Source organism: Grampus griseus (assembly GCF_964374135.1).
Source record: "Grampus griseus genome assembly, chromosome: 10".
Lineage (NCBI taxonomy): Eukaryota > Metazoa > Chordata > Mammalia > Artiodactyla > Delphinidae > Grampus > Grampus griseus.
Window position 1 is genome coordinate 87,104,884 of NC_139004.1, and position 24,286 is coordinate 87,129,169.

The window sequence follows — 24,286 nt, forward strand, 5'->3', positions numbered from 1 at the left end:
AAAGACAACGATCTAAAGAAGAAAAGAAACTAACATCCCGTGTGTGTGCGTGTGTTTCTTTTTCTCTCTATTCACAGACAAGAACATGTCCCAGGCTGAAACACAACTTCCCTCAAACACAGGAGGAGGGAGAGGAGAGGAAGGTAGGTGGAGATCTACCTTTTTGTTTTAAAACTTCTACTGTCTCAGTGATTGTAGCAACAACACATAACTTTACGACCTGGGCAGTAGTAATTCAATAAAGGATGTTAGTTAAGAAGAGAACTGTATATTTTAATAAATATCGATAAAAAGGTCTCAGCACCTATCCCCTCCTATCCTTCAAGTGAGGTCACTGCCGGCCACTCGTTGTGTGCAAATTCCCATTATTCTTTATGCCTACATTAACTAAAATAACTTTTTAAAACAAAATAAATTATATATATACAAACATACAAATATATAGTTCTGTTGTACGCCTGTTCACTTAATGAGGCTTCGACCCACTTTCCATGGACATGGGATCTGGCTGGCCAGAAACGTGACATCAAGGTGAGCACACAGAGAGTCAGATGGGGATGTGGACCCTGTCATCCGCAGCTGCCAGCTGTGAGACCCCAGATAAAGCCCTTCACCTGCCCTTCACCTGAGTCTCAGTGGCGTCAACTCTACAGTGGGAACAACGCTACCTGCTACTGCAGGGCTGTGGACAGAATTAAATGAAATGACCCATTAGGATAATGAAGTTCCCTGCTTGATATATAGTAGGTACTCAACAAATGCCAACCACCACTAAGAACGACGTAGTATGAAAAATGTCACTGAATACTTGCTGTGTACTAAAAACTCTTCTAAGAGCTTCTAAAATCTTGAGACATATTAACTCATTTAATCTGCACACAATTAATGAGACAGGCACCACAGTCCTCATTTCTCGGACCACAAAACAAGTCCAGAGAAGTTAAGTAACTAGCCCAAGGCTACACAGCTAATTGTATCAGAGCTGGGCTCCCAACTCAAGCAGCTAGCTTACCCTTATCCACTCCACACACTGCTGCTTAATGCTGAGATTGTGGCAGGAGTTCACAGAAGTAAGTTCTTCTGCAGGAGCATCTGTGCGGACCATGTCACAACAAATGAACCACACTAGCTAAAGCAGCCTCAGGCTAGCGGGTGATTTTCTCAGCACTGGTTCCCAGACCTTTTCACTTGGGTACACAGGTGTGCACTTACCCGGACATCCCAAACTAGCCCACCTGGGACGTGCAGCACTCTCCCCCCATCTCTCCCCGTGTGTCCCACCAATTACACTCTACAAAGGAGACCCAACAGCCAGGAGATTCTCCTTCCCCCATAAGCACTTCCAGCATCCCAAAACTAAATTGAACCAAATGGAGGGAAAAAAATGGCCCATGTAAAATAGGACAAGGTGGCCTCAAGTCTGCACCCACCTGAAACAGTCCTTCACTGGACCACCCCAGGAGTCTGCACCCCAAGGGGGCAGCCCTTGCCAGTGGCCAGGCGTAGCCCACACAAGCCAGCCCATCACTAGCTTATGATGGAATGAAAGGTCTCACGGATCCTGATCAGGAGAATCCTATGACCAGCTTATTAAACGTACAGGCGACCCCAATGTCACATAAAAATAACTTATTTCTAATCTGCACATCTAGCCATGTGTCTACCTCTTCCAGGACTCCCCTAAATTAAAAGCAAAGTGGCATTTCTGTCTCCTTAAAGGTCGAAAAGACCTCAAGTTCGAGCTCTGTCTCGTAGGTGGTCTGTAACATTAAACCATCAATTAGCTTTATACTTTCACTTTCAAGGCCACAGCAGTTCTTTTCTGTCTCTGACAAGGCCAGGACATTCCCTCTGTTTGGTGTAAATGAAAAGAAAGAGAGGAAAGAAAGAAAGAAAGAAAAGGAAAGAAAGAAAGGAAGGAAGGAAGGAAGGAAAGAAAGAAAAGAAGGAAAGAAGGAAAGAAAAAAAGAAAGAAAGAAAGAAAGAAAAAGAAAGAAAGGAAGGAAGGAAGATAGAAAGAAAGGAAGGAAGGGAGGAGGAGGGAGGGAGGGAGACAGAAAGAAAGGAAGACAGGAAGGAGGAAGGAAGGAAGGGAGGGAGGGAGGAATGAAGGGGGAGAGAGAGAGAGAGGAAGGGAGGGAGGAAGAAAGAAAAAGAAAGAAAGAGGGAGGGAGGGAGGGAGGGAGGGAGGAAGGAAGGAAGGAAGGAAGGAAGGAAGGAAGGAAGGAAGGAAGGAAGGAAGGAAGGAAGGAAGGAAGGAAGAAAAAGCAGGCCATTTATAACCCAAGAGTTTGCTTCAATGCTCTTAACGAGCAGAATCTGGCATCCTTGTTACAGAAGCATCTTCTGCGATAGCTACTGAACCTCAGGTATCTCGGGGGGGGTGAAGTGAGGAAGGAGGGAAAAAAAGAAGGAAAAGAGAAAAAGAGCCACTTGTGCCAAGGAAACAGGATAATGGCAGATAGACCCATTTTGCTTAGGAGTTGAACTTGAGTGCCAACAAGACATTTTCCTCAATTAAGACGATGGCTACATGTTCAGCAGAAGTTACCAACTTTTATTTCTTAATTGGATGCTCCACTGAATGGTGTGTGTGTGTGTGTAAGAAAATAAATACTCATTTAGGAAAAGAAGAAAAAATTATTGCTATGAAAACAACCTAGTGTTTAAAAACTTTTCTTAAAGGTCCTTTAAATATCTATTTCGAGACCTCTAGAGTTATTTTGTCTTGGATTCTAGCGTTACTTACAGGATGTCCTTAAAGAACATTTCAAGGCAGTTCCTCTAAAGCAAATACAGATACTATTTTGCATTCTTTCACTAACATTGTGCATTCTTGTTTGGGCACCAAGCTAAGCAAAATGTTACATTAGATGCATTCAAACATCACTGACATGTGTTAACAAAAGCGGCTAATTATGCACAGAGCTGCCCGTGATCCTTTCAACTGCTGCAAGAGAGAGAGCACTTATTTTTTAAAACGTCCATTGAGTGAATTCTGCCATCCCACATCCTGAAAGGTGAGAGAAACTGCATGATTTTTCGTTTTATCTCCTCCTTTTGAAACCTTTAACAAAAAATTATTTTCTCAAAATAAACTCTTTTTAATGAGTCCAGGCTGTGTCCACCTTTGAGAGAGAACATTTTCACTCTTGAGCTGGTTGGCATGGCAACACACAAGCAAATGCCCGACTCTAAACCAGTTTGGTTTCCCTTCTTGGCTCAAGGGTTTAAAGGAAAAATTAAGACAGTTGCTCTGTATTAGTCTTAGCAGTTTAGAGCTTAGGAATTCACGTTTTAAAGTTTCTGCTAGCAAACGGTATTAGAAAAACAGAGCAGGAACTGTCTATGAAGCCATTTCTACCTGATTTCTTCATCTTTATTCACATTTGCATTGTTTTTAGCTTAATGTTAATTCTATGAGGACGTTCATCTTTTTTAATATTGTAATTTTATTGGAGTATAGTTGACTTACAATGTTATGTTAGTTTCAGGTGTACAGCAAAGTGATTCAGTTATACATATATTCATTTTTTTAAGATTTTTTCATATAGGGTATCAAAGAATACTGACTGAGCAGAGTTCCCTGCACTACATAGTACGTCCTTTGTTGGTTATCTAAATATCTTATGTATAGTAGTGTGTGTATGTTCATCCCAAGCTCATTCATCTATTTTCAGCTTGTCATCTTTTCTCACTAATACAGCACAGAACACATATCTCAAACATTTTAGCACAAAGGTAACAGTGAAAGGGTAAAATACATCTGTTTACTATGCTGGGCTGCAAACATCATCTCACTCATCATCCTGGGTGTGATCTGGGGGCAAGAAGCAATGAAGGCCTTTCCCAAGGCCTTTGTTTAGTGCTCTAAACGTGCATTTCCTTCCAAAGGAGCCCTCGGAAAGGCCTACCACGAATTATGGCTTCACTGACAACTTGGTTTGATAAACAACAGAATTATTTCCCGGAACAGGCATAAAAATTCCATGGCAACAACAGTGGCTACACATTCATCTAAAAACATGACACACTCAAAAGAAAAGGGGGTGAAGGCATCTTCCAGAACTTAGTTGCTCTTGATTTCATGCTGTTAAACGTGGGTCCTACAGGTGCGAAGACCGAAGTCAACGAGAGGACAGAGGTGGCCAATGTCAAACATTTTCCAAATATGGTGGCAAAGCCTGCAGCTTCGTAAGCAAAGACCACAACTGTTAAACGAAACTCATACTCTATCTCACAGAAACTGAGTTAACCAGAGAAGACACAACTTCCTATATCTTACTGCTAAACATGACTAAAAACAATGTTTTCTTAAAATATAAAGCCTGGAATTCATAAATGTAGGAGATTTTTTTAAAGTTTAGTTTATAAAACCCAACGTGGTATATCAAAAATTGAACTCTTGATTTTCTTAGGATCTGATTATATTTATATTGCTTCCCGATAAAGGAACTCTACGCCTAAGCTCCCCCCGGCACCAGGAGATACGTCTATTTTCAGCTGGTGCTATTCCTGTATGGACAGCTGGTAGATTCCACCTGTCCACAGGAGGTGTTGTCAAAGTCTCAAATGTCCCCAAGACCTCATGACATACTGCCACCTGCCTTGAAGGCTTCTAATGTTAGACTTCCTGCTGTTTTACCCTCAGAAGCTGGTCATGTGACTTGAAAATCTATTTCCAAGTCACCAGGCATCGGGCCAGGCCCCAAGAACACTACAAATCCAGGGCTCAACCGATGTGGCCCTGCTCTCAGGACCTGACACTCAAGCAGGACCCGCCTTAGTCCCTCCATCATGAAGTCAATTTCCCAGGGGGCCCTCCTCCTCAGGAGAGCCCAACAGAGGCTGAATTCAGAAGCCATAGTGGGTAGAGCTGACAAACTGCCCCACAGACTCTGGAAGTCAGTCACCACGTGGCACGAAAAGCATCCACATCAGCCACCAGGCAGATATACATTTCCTCAGTGTGTAGTGAGGGGAAGTCACCCTGCACGCCAAAGCTTCGCACATAGAAGCAAGTTAGGCTTCCAAAGGCTGGACCTGGGTCCCCTTTGTAGTTAGTCCATTATGACGCCAGTGCCCGCTAATGAATGCCCTCCCTCTGCTGGTGGCCTGCAGAGTCCATGAACTTCGCCTCAGGCAGGAAGTTCATAAGCGGAGAATTGACAGGGAGTGGAGCTTAGTTTTTGTCAATACAGTCATATATCCTAATAGATCTGACTCCATTCTTCGGCCAGAGGCTGGGGCTCACGTGGGCCATCAACAGGGCATAATGTCAGAAAAAAACATCTGCTGCTAACGTGGAACGTACAGTTCTTTCCTCCACAGGAATGTTTCCAAACTGCTGGCCACTGCCTTTCAGTGAGCCATGAAATCAACACACTCGGTGGCAGACAGCATTAGAAGAGAAAGAATAAAATAGAAATACCAGACAGCTCTGCATGTCCTAAGGGTAAATATCTCTCATGAACTTCTTCCTCAGTTTTTAGACACATATACCAGGACCTGCTCACGTTAGTGAGTGCTGCACCGAGTTGTATATAAGCATATTTCTTGCCAAAAAAGTTTGCAAAATGCTCTTTCAAAGAGCAGGGTAGCAGGAGAGGCTGCTGGGGCAGGATTTACGTATCTATGGGCTGCATCGATGGACAAACGGGCACACTATACACAGCTACAACTGGAATGCAGAAAGGTAGTACAGATTTTCAAAAATTTATAAAAACAAAACTGTATCGAAGACGTATTCCCTGATGTCTGGCCTATTACACGATTACTCACCTTTCTGCCTCTGAAATTCTTTACCAGTGATGAAATTATTCCTCCCTGTGGTGGACTCAAACTTCTAAGAGCTCCTTCATCCCTCCACCAACCAAACTCAAGCGCCTACACAAAGTGTAGCTCAGACTGGCACATGGCAGCAGTGGGCAAGGTGAAGTCTGGAGCGTTTGACCTTATTGGAGGTGGCATAAAAGGACCCGAGGGACAGGATGCGCAAGGCATCCCACTGTCAATCTCCAACTTGTCTGACTGCCTCTAGGGGACAGAGTCAATCTGGGCCTAAGTGTTTCGAACACCATTTGGTAAAATAAGTGTTATCTACATGTAACATACCTACACGAAGTGTACGTCTCGGTGCGTATGCACAGCCTGAGCACATTCACTGACCATATCCAGACGAAGAATAGGACGGGACCAGCGCTCCAGAAGCCCTCCTGGGGCCTATTCCCAGTCACCATCCTCACTTCTAACCCCACAGGATAATTCTGCTCTTAATCAAAGAGAAAGCAAGGTTCAGGCTCAGAGTCTTCCCCAAGCAACAGTATCTAGATGAAACTGACGAACTCTACACTTTTACGGTATTTATTTTTACTGTCACCTTCTGTTTACAGCACGTGAAATGGCTTTCCACTTGCAATCATGACACAGGTTTCCTTTTAAAATAAATCCAGGCGAAACAAAAGCTTTAAGGACAATATGAAGTGTTGAACAAAACAGGTGGTATATGAAAGGCAAAAACTGAGCAGGTGGTATACAACTGACTCGAGTTTGCGAAATGCTTGTTCAGGTGTGCCGATCAGCGTGAAATGCTAAACTGGCTTAACTGACTATACCATACCCTGATTTTCCAAGGAGGATGGTGGATTCTCTCTCTGTTGCAGGGTCTATCAGAAGGACTAATTTCCTCTCTTACATAGTCTTGAAACAGTTTAACATCAGCCCTCCCTGGAGATGATACGATGTTATTTATTTATTTTTTTTGCAGTACGCGGGCCTCTCACTGTTGTGGCCTCTCTCTTGCGGAGCACAGGCTCCGAACGCGCAGGCTCAGCGGCCATGGCTCATGGGCCCAGCCGCTCCGCAGCATGTGGGATCTTCCCAGACCAGGGCACGAACCCGTGTCCCCCGCATCGGCAGGCGGACTCTCAACCACTGCGCCACCAGGGAAGCCCACGATGTTATTTTTATAACCGTTCTGACTTGTACTTCTCACACACATCACGCTTGAAAAAAAAAAAAAAGACTGGACTAAGCTGATTCCGAATGAAAAGAAACATCGATTTTTCTCTTCTTAAATCTCTACTATTTTAAGTTTTAAAAGATCACTTGGAACTGGGATCAATTACAACAAAAGGCCACAAACAGATCACATTGAATGCCTTTAGTGTTCTAATAATGGCAAAAAATAACAAACCCTTACATGGACTTAACTTTCAAACAAACTGAAGAAGAAAGGAAAAATATCATTGCAATGGAAAAAGCAACTTCCTTCCCTGGCCTCTTCTCTCTGAATTAGTGTAATTCCCCGTACGTTCTGTTAAATCTAGTAAATTTAAGCAGAGGAGACTCTCTGAATTTCACTTTTAAAATGTACTTAACGTGTCAGGCAAATTAACCTAATCTTACCTATGAATAGGCTTCGCAGGTAATTCAATAACCTTGTCAAAACAAAGATTTCCTTGCCTGCACTTTACGTAATACCACCTGCCCAAAGGATTCTCCTTTCATTTCTCACGAAGTGTAAACAGAGGTTATTAAGCAGGGACTACATTTGAAACAGCTTAAAACTTCATCTGATTTGTCTTGGGCCTCCAATGAGCGGCTCATACAAAATAAAGACGAAATCTCACAAGCAACTCATGTGAAGTCCATGTATTCAGGCATATACACTTACTCACAGATTCATATATATGTATACTCATACACGGACTCATATAGATACATACAGTTTTCACAAGCTCTCGAAGCAGTCCTAAAACAAATCTTACTTGTCAAAACACGGTCTACTAAAGGTTTGTGGCTAATAAAAGTTTAAGCGTGGTTTAGAACTTGATGAAAACGCAGATACCAAGGTTAAGGTAACGTTTCTCTGAAAATGATTCAGCCCAATGCGGCAGTTAATGTCCTTCCTCTATCTGATCATGTTTCCCTCTGCCGCTTCGTATACCAAAGCAATCAGTCCTTCAGATACCAAGATGCTGATCAGGGCAGCTGAACGGAGAAATTATAAACTTCACCAACCTTGTTACCACCATCATTAGTCCTTTAAAAGGAAAGGGGAAAGGAGATCTTTTTGCTAGCTTTCAATCTTCCCTTTCAGTCACCAAAGAAAATTAAGATGTTGTTCCATTGATAGTGAGTTTCCAGCTTTCAGTAAAAATATGACATATTTTTTTCTTGCTTGATTCCCTCTTCTCAAGTTCCTTTATCACCAGCAATTCTATTCCAAGCCCCCAACATATGTTAATATTACCCCACCCCAAGGTTCCTATAAGCACACTGACTCTTGCAGATATTTCAGAGAATGATACAAAGTATCTGAAATCCACTAACATGGCTGTAAAAAATCATACATCATCCTGTTTTACTTGTGCTCCTACCATCTCATTTAAGCTAGGGTTTAGAGCAAGTAGTAGTATGTGTTCCACATGCAATTTCCATGTCTCATCAGATTCTAACAAGTAGGCCATTGTACCCTGTGATTAAGCAAACTGATTAAAGTTTTTTCAAGACACTGCTTACTATCCGTAAGGTTTTCTATTTTCGTCTTTACTGTTTACCGTATTTCTCAATTTTTCTACATTGGTGTATTGCACTGACATCAATTTATAAACGTTACCTTAAAGAGAAGTTGACGTGAGTTGCCATCTTAAGGGAAGATTTTGTTCAAAGAAATACAAACTCCACAGTTTCAAGAAAATCCCAATATTCCTCATGAGTCGATATAAAAATGGAAATCGCAATCGGTTCAGGCACTTTAAAAATAGCTGATATTAAACATGAATTGTTTTATTTTATTTTTAGAACACTGAAGTCAGCACATATGCAATGAATTACCAGGTTCACACTAACATGTAAACTAAGAATTATTCCTGATTGATCAATTACCGTGATTTATATGCCCTTAGGAGGTGATAGCTGTTTCTCCATCCAGATTCAAAGGGTCACTAATTAAAGAAAAGAAATCTAAAACAAATTAAAATTATTTAAATTAAAACAAATTAAAATCTATTCACAACTGTAATTTGGGGCTTATGAAACTGTACCATAAAACCGTCATCAAAGCACTGGCTTGTTAGAAGGTCCTTCCAGCCCAGCCTCTACAGAATGACAAGAAACACCACCAGCGAAGCTAACCACCTGGGGAGTGTTTATTCTGGAGCCAAATTTACAGTTTTCAGACACGTGCATTACATTCTTTATTGTAGCAACGTTATGATACACGTACAGGCAGACCTCGTTTTATTGCGCTTCACCTTTCTTGCGCTTCGAAGGTTACTGCATTTCTTACAAATGGAAGGTCTGTGGCAACGCTGCGTCAGGCAAGTCTATTGGCACCGTTTTCAATAGCATTCTTGCTTCGTGTCTGTCACGTTTTGATAATCTGCAATATTTCAAACTTCTTCCTGCTTGTATTTCTTATGGTGATCTGTGATCAGTGATGTTTGGCATTTTTTAACAATAAAGTGTTTTTAAATTAAGGTCTGTTACATTTTTTTTTAGACACAATGTTACTGTACACAACAGACTACAGTGTAGTATAAACATCACTTTTATATGCACTGGCAAACCGAAACAATTCATGTGACGCCTTTTATTGTGATATGTGCTGTACTGCAGTGGTCTAAAACTGGACCCACAGTATCTCCAAGGTGTGCCTAAATGGTGTCCATAATTTACAGAAGAAAGCCATGCTCAGAGGTGAGGAGAAACTTGTCCAAGGTCGCAAGGCTAGCGATGGTAGAATTAAAATTCAAAACCGGGTGTGATTCCAGAGTCTGTGACTGCTAACCACTCTATACAACTGACTGCCTTTCTCAGGGCCCTAGTATCAGCTACCTTCCTCTGTCCATCAGTCTGACATGGAAACTCCCCAGAGCCAGGGACCACATATGAGCTCTCTAGGCATCTTGGCCTATCTCAGTATTAGGGAGAATACAACTCACCTCCAACAAGTAGAACACATGCCTGCTGATGGTTCCTCTTCCACTGTGAGCCTGAGAACTCACTCAACATGAAGATTTTCAACAAGCCACGACCAGAGATCACTCTATATAATGCATCCCCCCGACCCCAATTTTTAAAATAAACACCGAACAGGAGTTGTATGTGTCTGGCTGACAAATTCTCAAATCGACGTGTGTAGAAACATGAATGTCCTAGTAACAATCATTCCAGGAAAAGAACAAACACTGCCTTCTTTGGACAGTGACTGCCAGCAACTTCTAATCCACCCCAGAGTTTCTCCAGATAGTGAAAAATAAAACATAAATATATTTAGCTCATTTTAAAAAAACAGACTGGCACGTCTCTTTGGGGAGGTGGCAAGTGGCTAAGAAAGCAAACACTCTTAGGCTTTCAGTTCTCTTGGTCCCCGAGAGCTGTCAAGTGACTCATGAGGAGTAGCAGGAAAAGAGGAAGTGATGAAAGATGGAAATTAAGAGAATCAAAAGAGCCAAAAAGGAAGCAGAGAGCGCTAGCTACCCTCAGGAGAAGAGAGGTGGGACCCAGACTGTCTGCAGTTCAAATGACTGTCAAAATAGACACAGACAAATAGACAAAACAGAAGAGCCAAAGGTCTTCTTGGAGCAACGTGGCACTCTGTGTGGCCGAGAACCCCATCCCAGCTGCCCTCCCCCAGAGGCTCATGGGAATCATTCACACCATTGCACGAAATCGTGCTGTTGCAGCTTCCCACCCTGGGGTACTGGGAGTTTTCAGTGAAAGTGGCGTAATTGCAAATCAGCGCTTGCAGCCGCCAGTCCACCTGAGTCTTCCACGTGTCATTCCCAGTGACAATTCCTAATCTAACTCTCCCTGCTCCTGTTCCCAGCCCCCTCATCTATAGGCCCCCTGCTTAGTTTTTGTTTTCAAAATGATGTGGACCTACTGCTTTCAAAGGTTCTCCCAGGGCCTCTCCCACACAGCTTATTTTACATATACTTCATTGTTGATAATTTAAGTCAGACCATTCCAAACATACCTTTCAAGTCCGATAAAAGTGCACCTAGGGCTTCCCTGGTGGCGCAGTGGTTGGGAGTCCACCTGCCGATGCAGGGGACACGGGTTCGTGCCCCGGTCCGGGAAGATCCCACGTGCTGCGGAGCGGCTGGGCCCGTGAGCCATGGCCGCTGAGCCTGCGCGTCCGGAGCCTGTGCTCCGCACTGGGAGAGGCCGCGGCAGTGAGAGGCCCGCGTACCGCAAAAAAAAAAAAAAAAAAAAAAAAAAAGTGCACCTAACTCTTTGTGTCTTACACCAACAGACTGAAAGACAAAAACTTAATTTTTAAAAAAATGACATGGGTTCTTGCTCTCAAAACCCCCATACTTAAAGATAAGGGTCTAGATATGGTGTACAAAGAAGACAACAATATAAACTGTATATTATCTGTACTGTTGTCAAGGGTTTGTTGTTTTGTTGTTGTCTGGGAATTACCAAAGATTTAATTTTTCGACCTAATCTTTATTCAAAAAATTTAATGGGGATGCCAGTCACTTCTGATTTATTCTTATTTTAAAGTGCTTTGTGGATGATCTAAATAATTCTTTTTACTAAGGGTTGACCATGAGGGGATAGATTTAAAACTTCTGGGGAGCCACAACCCCCACAGAAGTACACAGTGTCAAGAGGAAGTAAACTCTGATAATCTGGACAGAGAATGGAAGGGAGGAACTTCCAACAGCCTGGTTCCAGCGTCTCAGCATGAGCTGCCCACCCATCTCATATGTGAGGCCATCTGCTAGGAGCTTTTGGAAAAGAGAAGGACAAGTAACATACAAAAGGAAACACACAAGCAGGAGTCAGCTTTGTGATACTTAAAACTCAAAGGAAACGTCTAACTCATCGTTTTTCCTCTTTACTGTTTTCTGGATTATAAAAAAGAATACTCACTTCTCTGGAGAAGTCCAACATTATAGAAAGGTGACTTAAAAGATGTAGAGTTTCCCCATAATCCCACTCTACGACTTTATATGTAACTTTAAAATGTTTTATTACCTCCGAGTACGTTTTCCTATGAAAAGACTAATATACATAAATGTCTTTAAAACAAACAAATTGCATCACGCCATATGTTTTATTCTTCACCTAACGTTTATCTGGCTGGTGTGCAGTGATGTCTGTTACAAACATGTTCCCTGAAGACCTAGTTTTTTTTTTGGTAAAGCTAGTTTTTATAGCAAAACAGTAATAAGAAAATAAGAACAATAATAAATATTACCAAGTCAATACATCAGTACAGTCATTAGGAAAAAAGTTAATACAAAATGTTATTTTTTTAAAGGCAACTGGGAGTAAAGAGGAAATATTTGGCATTAATTGGTCACATTGTTAATTCTGAAAAGTATGTCTGCCTGAAACAGTTCAAGGTTTCCTCAATAACCTTGCAGCAGCACTACATTCTGGCTAAAACACACAAGAGGAAAACAGATCTCAGAAGTATTTTGCTGACTTCTATAATTGGCTTTGGTATTAAGTTCTTGTATCAGATACTAAAATTTGAATTTAAAAAAAAAAACCAAACAATTCTTCATATTGGCACTTAAGAGCAAAAATCCTTTGACGTATGTTATCTCCTTGCTCTACTCAGACAGCATGACAGGTAGGGGAGACAGAGAGTAATGCTCTTCCCGTTTTAGACATGAGGCACGCAAGGCTCAGCATCTAGGATACTAAGACCACAGAGCGAATAACCTGGTAGAAACCTAAACCTGGGGTCCTCATTGAAACCTCAGGGCTCTTTCCACTTCCACATGTGCCTGCTAATACTAAGGAAATCAGCTGCTTTCATTTTGCCAGAACTTCTATTGCTATGGTACAGGCTATAAGAGTAAGATGAAAGTGAAAAGCATCTTTAAACAGGGGGAGGAGGGAAAAAGAACTGAGATGCAACAAAGGTGTCCACTTTCTTTTACATCTGAAGACCAAAAAGAATGACTGATACATTATTATGAAATACACACCATCCCAATGAAAGGAGAGTCATTACTTCCAAATGATAATGTCGTCATTCCAAAAACATCGTATGAGTCCAGCCAGAGATAACAAGTCCAGAGTCGAACTGTCACCCCTCCTCTCTTATGTCCACGGTAAACATCACTAAATGATCACCACACTCACCCCCACTCAATCCAGACATGGCCTCAGAATCCTGCCGCATAAAAATCCAGGGTACAACACTGTCGACCAACCGAAATCGGTAACTCAGATGAAACTCTAGTCTCTGCCTCTGGAAATGGAGAGTTGAGGCCCATTACTAATAAGGGGTCTCTAAAACCTGCTTATTTTTGCAGCTTCAAAAGAATCTTCTCAACATAGCTTGAATTATACCACATCTCTTTCATCAAAACAGATTATTTGTGTAACTGAGGTAACAGAGATTTCAAATTGACACAAACAGGTTTTACTTCTCAGGAGGATAATTGCCACAGAATTTTTTCCTCTCCTCTGCTGAGTGTGGTCCATGGCTATCAGTCACTACAGAGGACAACAGCATAGCCTCACGTGTTTATTTTTAATGTCACCCCCAAATGGCTTGTGCATCTCTCTGCCTGTTGAGCAATAATAGGTTTCCTGCATACAGTTACACAAGAAATACCGAGACTTTCTTACCCCATAATGAAAGAAAAATGTAATTACAAAATCACCTACTTTAGAGCACATTTTTCCTCCCAAAATCAAACCAAAAATAATATAGAAATATTTTAAGCAATGTTCATCAATAATTTTTACTTCACTGATAACATCTAAGCAAAGATCAGAGTTTTGATTCAAAAGAAAAGAATACATTCATCACTATTTCAAAAGGGATTCCTCTAGGAGTTGCAAATCTTCAAAGAAGGAGGAGAAACTTAAGCATGCAGACTTGGACTGGAATAAGAGGTACTGATACAGGCATAGTTTTCAAAATATATAAAAGGACGAACAGAGAAACAGAAGGAGAGAGGTGTGTTGTTGATGATGATAATGTTGTGTGTGTATCTGCATATTTCCATTTTCTAGCTCTGTCTGCTGAGAGTGCCTAGAAACAATGAAACCTCAATTATAACCTCGTATAATTATATATGATCACCCTAGCACCCATATTTTGGTTTCTAAATGCCACTCACTCTTCACTCAATGGAGTTAGAGCTACTTGGAAAAAGAGCTGATTCTAGGGCTGGGGCAAGGAGAGCACAAGATGAGCCTGGGACATCTCGTGGTGCCACAAAGTAAGGAAGTGCTCAAAAACTGATGGAAACAGGAGAAAAGGACAGAGGTACTAGCTTGAAAGAGCGCCTTCTGGCCCAAACTGGCCAAGGTGACCACCAAATTATAAGAATCCATGAGTCCATACTGAAACAGACAGACAGACACATGGAGATAGGCAGAAAAAAACAGGGAGGAAAAGAACACTTCTTCTTACAACTCATAAACATAGAAGGATGTACTTAGTAAATCACCATTTGTCAACCATTATAATAATAATAGTCAAGTAAAATCCATAACTGGGTGCTAAAACCAGTGTATGAGAGTTTGAGTCGCGGCAAGATATTTCCACAGCCTCAAAGTATCCCCCCACCCTCCCCGACAGGATACAAGACAAAGGAGAAACCAATACCTTTACAGCAGAGAGACGTGGCAGATAAGACTTTAACCAAGCAGCCCAAGTTAACATCACTAATAAAGGGACAAAGTGGCATCGTGTGACCCCCGACAGGATGCGCTGAGAAGGACACACTATCACTTCTTTGGTATTCCTGCCCAAAATGTATGGCCTGAATCCATACTCATGAGGAAACATCAGACAAACCCAAACTGAGAGACATTACACAAAAGACCTAGTTTGTGTTCTTCGAAAACATCAGTAGCATGTAAGACAAAATACTTGAGCCACTGCTCTAAAGGAAAGGAAATCACGAACTGTGCCAACTCAGTAAAACCTATGATCTGCGGTTTTCTCTTGCTATCAAGGACACTGTACGGATTATTAGAAATCTGACTACATTCTGTAGATGAGGCAATAGGGCCCTGCCAATATTAATTTCCTGACTTAGATAAATGGATTGTAGTTATGTAAGAGAAGGTCTTACTCCTAAAAAAAAAATACACACTGATGTATTTAGGAATAGGGGTAGAGAGAGAAAGGGATAAAGTGAATGTTGTAGATGTTAGTGCTGGGGGAATCTGGGTAAAGCCTGTCCAGGAATTCATTAATGCAAGCCTGAAATTACGTCAAGATAAAAAGTTAACAGAAGAAAAAGAGCGTCTTCCTTTTTCTAAAACTAAATGCTTTTGCAGGTGAATTCACATGGCACTCTGCCATTTTAGTTGCTGGGAGAACATTATCTTCACTAACAAATAGTAAAATCTTGCTTTACCAGGTAGCCTAGCTCGGGAAGGGAAGGCAGTGTTAATCTGTTCTAGTCAACCCTGTAACCCAGCCTTTTTAGCAATGACAAACAAAACAGAGAATGACTGATGTACACAAAAGCCACTGAGCTTACAGACCTTCTGTGAACACATGCTTGGGTCTTCAAACCATAACACTCCCAAGATGAACACGTATTTACAGAGGATTGTACAAAACAAAGGTTAGTGGCAAAAGAGGGCTTCACTCCCTGCCTGCACTGCACTCGGAGAATAGCATTTACTATCTCAAAGCAGAAGAGGACATTGCATTTAGCCCAGACAACTGTCACAGAAATTCACTTACCGCCAAATGAGAGACGAGTACAATGCAAGAACGAGCTTCTGAGCAACGCACCTTGCATCATAAGGTTGGGAACAAGACAAATCTCTACCCCAGTCATTCTCCCTGGGGTCCTTATCATAACCCGAGGTACTGCTGGAAATCTATGGAAGCATTTTTCATTGTCACAAGGATTGGGGTGGGGACCAAGGATGCTAGAAACCCTAAACACACAGAGTCTTGGGCAATGAAGAATTATTGGGCTTCCTGAATAACCGTCCCGTATCCTGCCAGACATTAGTAAAGGTAAAGTGACAAACTTTTTATAATTACCTGAGGGTACACCCTAACTCTGTTTTACATATGAACCCTGAGGGGTTTTTTGTTTTGTTTTGTTTTTGCAATTTAAATGCATACAGATTACACACCGATGTTCACAGCAGTATTATTCACCACAGTGTAAAGATGGAAGCACCCCAAATGTCCATCGATGGATGAATGGATAAACACAATGTGGTATATACTTCTATACATACAATGGAATAGTATTCAGCTTGAAAAAAGATGGAATTCTGACACATGCTACAAGTCCACAGATGACTGTGCAGGCCATCATGCTAAGTGAAATGGGCCAGACACAGAAAGATAAATACTGTATGATTCCACTTATGTGGGGCACCTAGAGTAGTCAAATGCATAGAAACAGAAAACAGAAGGATGGCAGCCAGGAGCTGGGGGAAGGGGAGGAGGGGGGGGGTTAACGGCTACAGTTTCAGTTTGGGAAGACAAAAAAGTTCTGGAGATGCATGGCGGTGATGGTTGCACGATAAAGTACTTAATGCCCCAGAAAAGTACACTTACAAATGGTTAAAATTTTATGTTACGTATATTTTACCACATATTTTTAAAAATACACATACACACACACACACACACACACACACAGAGATGTGTGTAAATCAAAGGAAGACTGTATTTAATTGTGCCGTATCTTAACCACAATCTGTTCACCACCGTGGAAAATCCAATCGTGGACGGCGATGCTGCTTGTGGTGCCAAACTCCACAGCACCGCCTTCCTGGACCAGCAACTTCTGTCGCCGGTGCACCGTGCCGAGACCACAAGGACACGCCAGCGTCTGGCAACAAACATCACAGTGTCTTCTAATGCGGCTGTGCCCAAGCGTTTACATACCGATACATACATTTTATTTTTATTATAAATGATCTTCCTGTTACTTTTCTATTAATGTCAGTATATAGGTTCTACCATTAGGTGTGCATGTATATAAATATTATTTATGAATTTCGTTTCATGAGAGTATCGATGGCATTTCACAATATTTCTGATAAAAAACGAGGCGAGTGTGCTTGGCTCTGATGTGGGTGAGAACTACAGCTCCGGTCTCAGGGAACAAAGAGCGGTATGAACACAGTAACCGTTAACAACTCTGCACTGAGGACGAGATTTAGTCAGTCTCTATGGATTTAATATAAGCTTCCTTTTGCCAGGATGAAAGTTTTTATGGTGAAAATCTAGTGGGAGTTTGCTCACTCCTCTGAAAAGGAAGAAATATGGAGGAAAGCTAGAAAGCCGCTGACTCTTCTTAGTGAACCCACGTGCACACTTAAAATAATCAAATTCATGTCTGGTAATAAACTCAGATACAGACAAGGTGAACAGGAGAACATCGTTTTCAGGCATGGGAATCACTGTATCATGTCAAAAGAGATTAGGATTTGACGGAGAAGGGCACGGGGTGTCAATTGCAATTACACATATGTTGTTTCTCTATTGTGATCATCCTTCTTTCCATCTCAACACTGGGACATGATTAATATTTTACATACTGTCCAAAAGGGGAATGTGACTCACCAGAAACCGTACTAAATGTTTCAAACACAGATCCCCCTTTGCCAAGAGAAAATCCTGCCCAGCTGTACATTTCTCATTTGCAAAACGTAAGAGCAATGAAATTCCATTACTTACAGAAACTGGCTGTTCCACCAAACCCTTGGCAATGGAAACTGTACTTATCTTTTGGAACAATAGTCTCAAAAAATGTATTCTCGGGCTTCCCTGGTGGCGCAGTGGTTGAGAATCCGCCTGCCGATGCAGGGGACACGGGTTCGAGCCCTGGTCTGGGAAGATCCCACATGCCACGGAGCAACTGGGCCCGTGAGCCACAACTACTGAGCCTGCGCTCTGCAACAAGAGAGGCCGCGATAGTGAGAGGCCCGCGCACCGCGATGAAGAGTGGCCCCCCGCTTGCCACAACTAGAGAAAGCCCTCGCACAGAAACAAAGACCCAACACAGCAAAAATAAATAAATAAATAAATGTATTTTTTAAAAAAATGTATTCTCTCTTCCTTGAAAAAAAGACAGTAAGGATGCATTTGAGCTTGTGAAAAAGCATCTTGCCCAAGCAAATTCCTGGTAGGGAAAATCCACTCCCCTGACCGGGGAAATATGCAGATTGACCCTAAAACGTGCAGCAAAAAGATCTCCAGGTTTAAGAACTCTTCAAAAAGTCAAGGGGGATGTAGCAGTATTAATGATGTCCTTAAAACAAAATCAAGTATCCTTTTTTTTTAATAAAAACGTCCCATCTCATTTTTTTTTTTTTTTAAGATTTGGGGGTAGGAGTTTATTAATTAATTAATTTATTTATTTTTGCTGTGTTGGGTCTTCATTTCTGTGCGAGGGCTTTCTCTAGTTGTGGCAAGCGGGGGCCACTCTTCATCGCGGTGCGTGGGCCTCTCAGTATCGCGGCCTCTCGTTGCAGACCACAGGCTCCAGACGCGCAGGCTCAGTAGGTGTGGCTCACGGGCCCAGTGGCTCCGCGGCATGTGGGATCCTCCCAGACCAGTGCTTGAACCCGTGTCCCCTGCATTAGCAGGCAGATTCTCAACCACTGCGCCACCACGGAAGTCCCCAAGTATCCTTTTAATATGTAAACTGTCACACTGCATCCACTCTTTCAGAAAAGTAACTCTTATACCCTAACTCGTTCAGTTTGTTTTCTTGGGGAGATATAACCGTCTGTTCCCCTAAGGATATAAATTGACCTGAAGTGTACTGCTTTGCACATTGCAGAATTCATCCAAATGGGACCAGAAAAGCGAGACTCTGTCATCCTCTCCCCAACGCTCCCTCCCCCAGAAGCACATGGCCACATTCCGGAGGGTTACGGGAACTTCGCTCGTGGCTCATCCCATGGTCAGAGTTCCCACTCGGTCCAAGGTTTGAAAGAGACCACACATATACTCAAGAAATATAGATGCTATGCAAATGTGTGTTTGGAACATAAAACATCCACTGGTCACAGTGCCATTTTTCCAGTTTCCTGTTTCATGTGCTATATTATGGCTACGGCCCATGGGTGAGTTTCTTACGGGCTTCAACAACTCATCCTGGATTCTCGTATTTAATTTTTTCCTCATAGGAGAGCCAACAAATTGAGCCCATGTATATATATATAATTTACCCATTAAAAGAGCAATCAACGTAGTCAAAACCACCAGCAAAATATAGTCATTTGTATCAAACTTTGCAACAGGAGGCCACACAAGCAGGCCATGAATCACTCTTTCCCTTTCAGCAACTCGGAGCATGCTAGGACACAGTGTGACCCTATTCCAAAGTGTCCTGTGGCGGGGCGGAGGGAGCTACCTACCTCCCCTGGTGAAAATCTATAAAGCCCCTAAGTAACAGTTTAAAATGATGAGTGAAAATTGAAAACGAGGAAGTCGGTGATGAGACGAGTGACCATCCTGAATATCAACCTTTGCCTGCACGTCCCCGGACAATCAACTAGTACAAGTGACAACAGGCAGAAAAGACACGCATAAAAGAGGGATCTGTAGAAATAACTGTGTGCCGTGAGCTCTGAGGACGTTACAGTGATTCCAAAGCTGACACAATGATCCCCTCCCTGGTCACCGATCTGAACAGAGTCACCATTTGCACCACAGGGACTGCTCATCTGGTTCTAACTAACACACGACTCCCCAGTGGTTTTCACACGAAGCTCTAACGGAAGAACGCAAAACAGATGTGCGGCCGCGTGACAAGAGCCAAATCGTGAATAAGCCACTCGTAATCCGGCTTCTCTGCACTGAACGTGAACAAAGGCTTAAGAACGAGGCAATCAGCACCCAGTCTGGTCCCACACCCTCGGAGAGGTCTGACTCCTGCGCCGCAAGAGTCCCAGCTGAGGCCTCCCTGCCCCACCGAGCACCCTGCCTCGAACCGGATGAAGACGGGATGCCATTCGGCCTACAGAAGACCCTGGCAGTGTCCACATACCTCGATAATCCTGTCGTGAATTTGCAGGCCTCCGTCCTTGGCTGCAGGTCCACTGTCAACTATTTTGGATACAAAGATTCCTTCAGTGGACGATCCATCTTGGTTGTCCTTTGGGTTAAAAGAAACACACACGTGAATGCTAGGCATTAAGTTGGTCATGAAAATCAAGCTTACACTCTTAAAACAGTAATGGGTTCTTGCTGGCGGCACAAGTGGCAAGGGGGTAAAAGCCAGCTGTTTCCCCCGATTTCTGTTTTAAACTAAAAGTAACGTGACAAAATAAGTCAAGCCGTACCAAAAGGTATAAAATGATAAGCCCCTGCCATCTCTAACCCACTGTCCTTCTACCCCTTCACTGCATCGAGTGGCAGTTTATCCACCCTTTCCAAAACATTTTAATGTATTTCTTTTTTTCTTACACACAGAAATGGGATTATGCTCCCCACGTTCTTGGGTGCCTGGTTGCAGATTCTCCACCATCAGCCCCACTGTCTACCTCACTCCCTTAAGTGACTGGACAGTAACCCCACACAGGGATAATGAGCACTGTTTACAGTTGTTGCTATTAGAGACTGTGTCACCTCTAATTCCTTTCTCTCTGTGTTCTGAAATATCTTTGCTAGTATATATCGGGGCAAATCCCTAGCAATGGAACTGCTGGGTCAAAGGGTACGTGTATTTGATAGACGTCGCCAAACTATCCTTCAGAGAGCTTGTACTTACAGCTCATTAGACAGAGTGTATTCTCATATCCCCACAAGCACAGAGTATTATAAAACTTTTAAATATCCAAGAATCTGATGGTGAAAATAGGCGTTTTATCTTTGTTCTGATTTGCATCAGAAAAGCCCACCACGACCCCTCCCTCCTCCTAATAAATTCTGATCTCCAATCTTCTTGAATTCCTTTAGATCTTTCAAAGTCCAGACTGAAACTTTCTGGGAAAGAAGACAGCTCCATGCTCAAAGTCCTCCCTTTATTTAAAATCAAAAAGCTCCAACTCATAAAAAAAAAAAAAACCCTCACAGCTTGTTCATGAACTTCTTTCCAAATAGCACTGGGATGAATGCTCTCCAAGTGTGTGGATTAAATTTCTCGTGATTAACAGATGGATTTATAACTGCAATGGCAAAAGCATGTGTTGTTTCCAAACAAAAAGCATTTGGGAAGTAAGTTCAGGATGTTCCACAAAAACTCCAAAATCTACCATCATGGCAATTTCCCTGACATAACGCCATAAGAAGATCTACTTCACTACTTATTTCTCTCCATGCAAATACATCAAAATTCCATTTGTTAAAAAATAATTATGAAAATACAACATTTTCCTCTTTAAACTGCAAAACAAAAACAAACCTATATTCTAAAGAAGGAGAGACATGGCTTTGAAGTGGCTCCATCTACCCCTTGAAGTGTAACAGTAGTAACCAAGGGTGGGAAAATGCACATTCTCTACCTCTTCTCTCCCCTCCCATCCCCGCTTCTCACAAAGACACACACACACACACACACTACATAATGTTATAGATATGATTCAAAAGACACCAAAATCACAAGCAAAAATGAACCTTAAGTGTTTTTCCCAACATTTATCCCCACAAGACAAAGATAAGTCTCTCACTGCCATCTGGATTCTATCAACACTCTTCCAAGAGAGAAGGGTCTGCAAGTCTGTGGGTGTTGTGCTGGATCAACCGGCCCCCAAAGGCACCCCTGGCCAGCATCACAGCACTCTGCTCAGGCCTTCACTGTCTGAATTTCTATGAGGCTCCTTTCTCTCTCACAGCCACTACTGACGATGCACGACTCCCAAGGCATCTGTGTAGCTCCCTACGTGCCTATATCAGATACAAAGCAGTGCAACAGCTTCTATTTACTGAACACACATTAGGTACCAAGTACGTAGTGAGCGTACTCTGTCCGCCATTTAATCCTCATAATAACCACAGCTGGTATGTAATATTATTATCCATTTCATAGATGGAAAAATCTGAGACAGAGAGGTTAAGTAACCTACTTAAGGTCACACAGCTAAAAAGTGGCATAGGTCACTTTCAAACTAAGGATAGGTTGATTCTCTTATACAAGCTCTAAGTGCAATGCTGTCTCCCATTGAGAAAAGTCTCAAAAATACACATGAATTCCAACATTCCAGGCTATGGGAATATTCCACTAGAGGAACCTGAAGAGTCTCAATGGACCACAAAGGATTTATGGACAAGCTTGAGTTCCCTAAGGGATGATGTCAATACATCAAATGAAAACAGATCTGTGTTTACTCTGATTTAACTGTTTTGCACTTCTTGGCTGGGGAGGAAGGGGGGAAAAAAGGGGATGGGATTTGGGCTTTGGCTTGTTTTTCAGAAAAATACATCGTACACAAGTCATTTTTCTTAAGGAGCATCAGAAAGTCCAAGCAAAAATCAGAGAGGAACAGGCAAGAGCAAACACCACAACTGAGCTTAAATAAAGACAGTGGTAGGGGATGGTAACAGAATTCAAAAAATACAGAAAGCACAAAATAAAAAAAAACCAATCAAGCCCGTCGCTGATAGCGAGACTTTTCTCTTAAGAGCCATCTCTTTAGTCTTTGATTGTTGGCTCCTCTCCTAACACATCTTAAGGTAGAGCTATGCACGAAGGTGAACCAAGATGAATTAGGATTTGTTTGCTTTTGTTGGCTTGAGAAACAGAAAAATGAAAGGGACTGTTTTCATCCCAGGGGTGCCTGACAATGAAGTATATTTGCCAAAGGCTGAAGGGAAAGGTCTGATACACCAGACTGGGGGCTGTTTCTTTAGGGATACGAGCACTCATGAATGGGTGATGTGATTTTGCTAAGAGCATCACGTACTGCATCACGCAATGAAAAGCCTTATGTCAGAGCCCCCGGCTGGGCTTATGTCACAACCCAACCAAGCATCCAACACAGGAATTCCTTGGGAAACACACACGTCATCCGCACAGCGTTCTACTTCCAGTAACTGACAATGAGTGCGCATTGTTGCTTATGCTGGCTTTTTAGCATGTTCTCAATGACCTGCCAGATTTCCAGGCAACAGTGAAGAATCCATTTAGGTTTCCCTTTGCTGTTTCTGCTAATCAGGACAAGTTTTTAAAAACACAACGGCAAACACATGCATATGGAATTCAATCTTCCTCCCCAGGGCCATGCATGGAGTTCTTGCAAAAAGACCACATAAACTGAGAACACTTTTGAACGCTACAAAATTGAGTCTGGTTTGTGCTTAAATCACTTTTTTTAAAGGAAAAAGAAAATGACCTAAAACATGTTCTTTGGTAAGTCTGAGAAAAAAAAAACACAACAACTGCATTCTAGTGAGGCTGGAAGCATCTTTTCACCCCTGGGGAGGTGCAGAAACTAAACACCATCTTTTCGGGCTTTCCCATAGTCGGCTGCCCAACAATTGTCAAGCCGTAGGCTTGCCTCTCTATTTCAGGCATTTTGCAAACATCAGGCTCCCTTCTTCTATATACGCTTTGGTGTGTGCAGAAGAGATCTTCCTAGTTTGGGCGCTTTTGGCTGCAGAAACTTCTAAATCATCTAAAAGTGAAATGCATCTTCGCTTACGGTAGTTGTTTCTTAAAACTGGTAATGATGGGTATGGAGAGGAGGAATAAAAATTATGAACAAAAACCAAGTACAGGGCTTCCCTGGTGGCGCAGTGGTTGAGAGTCCGCCTGCCAATGCAGGGGACGCGGGTTCGTGCCCCGGTCCGGCAAGATCCCACATGCCGCCGAGCGGCTGGGCCCATGAGCCATGGCTGCTGAGCCTGCGCGTCTGGAGCCTGTGCTCTGCAACGGGAGAGGCCACAACAGTGAGAGGCCCGCCTACCGCAAAAAAACAAAAAAAAAACAAGTACAGTCAACTCTCTGTTATTTGTGCCAAACGGCAAAAGACGTTCTTGATGGTAAGTTGGAGAACTTGGGTCCGTCCGGTCCTGGTGTTTCCTAGGGACAATTACTGAGCCAGTCAAGCCTCAGTTGGCTCCCTCACGCCCTCCCAGGGCTGGAGAGCCTGACCCCTGGCAGCAAGAACTGAATCAGAGTAGCAGCGGGACATGCCACCTAGGATCTGAGTCAACTGGAAAGAGGGGAAAGTGAAAAGTCCCAGCCTGACACAGTGTTAGTTTCCTTTTTTTTTTTTTTTTTTTTAAATGGGTGTCAGGAAAACCCTGCTGGGATTTTTGTTTGTTTTTTATAAATTTATTTTATTTATTTATTTTTGGCTGCGTTGGGTCTTTGTTGCTGCGCACGGGCTTTCTCTAGTTGCAGCGAGCAGGGGC

At 42.5% G+C, this 24,286-nt stretch overlaps 1 protein-coding gene across 1 annotated transcript in view; it reads right to left on the reverse strand.

The window, feature by feature from the left end:
* Positions 1-24,286, reverse strand: part of PDZRN3 (PDZ domain containing ring finger 3) — a gene marked incomplete at its 5' end in the record, with an annotated part of 246,703 nt that overhangs the window by 204,377 nt on the left and 18,040 nt on the right. The window contains one exon of the mRNA XM_082663476.1: positions 19,980-20,087. Within this exon, the coding sequence (XP_082519602.1) occupies positions 19,980-20,087 (108 nt within the window). The remainder of the gene's footprint in view (positions 1-19,979; positions 20,088-24,286) is intronic.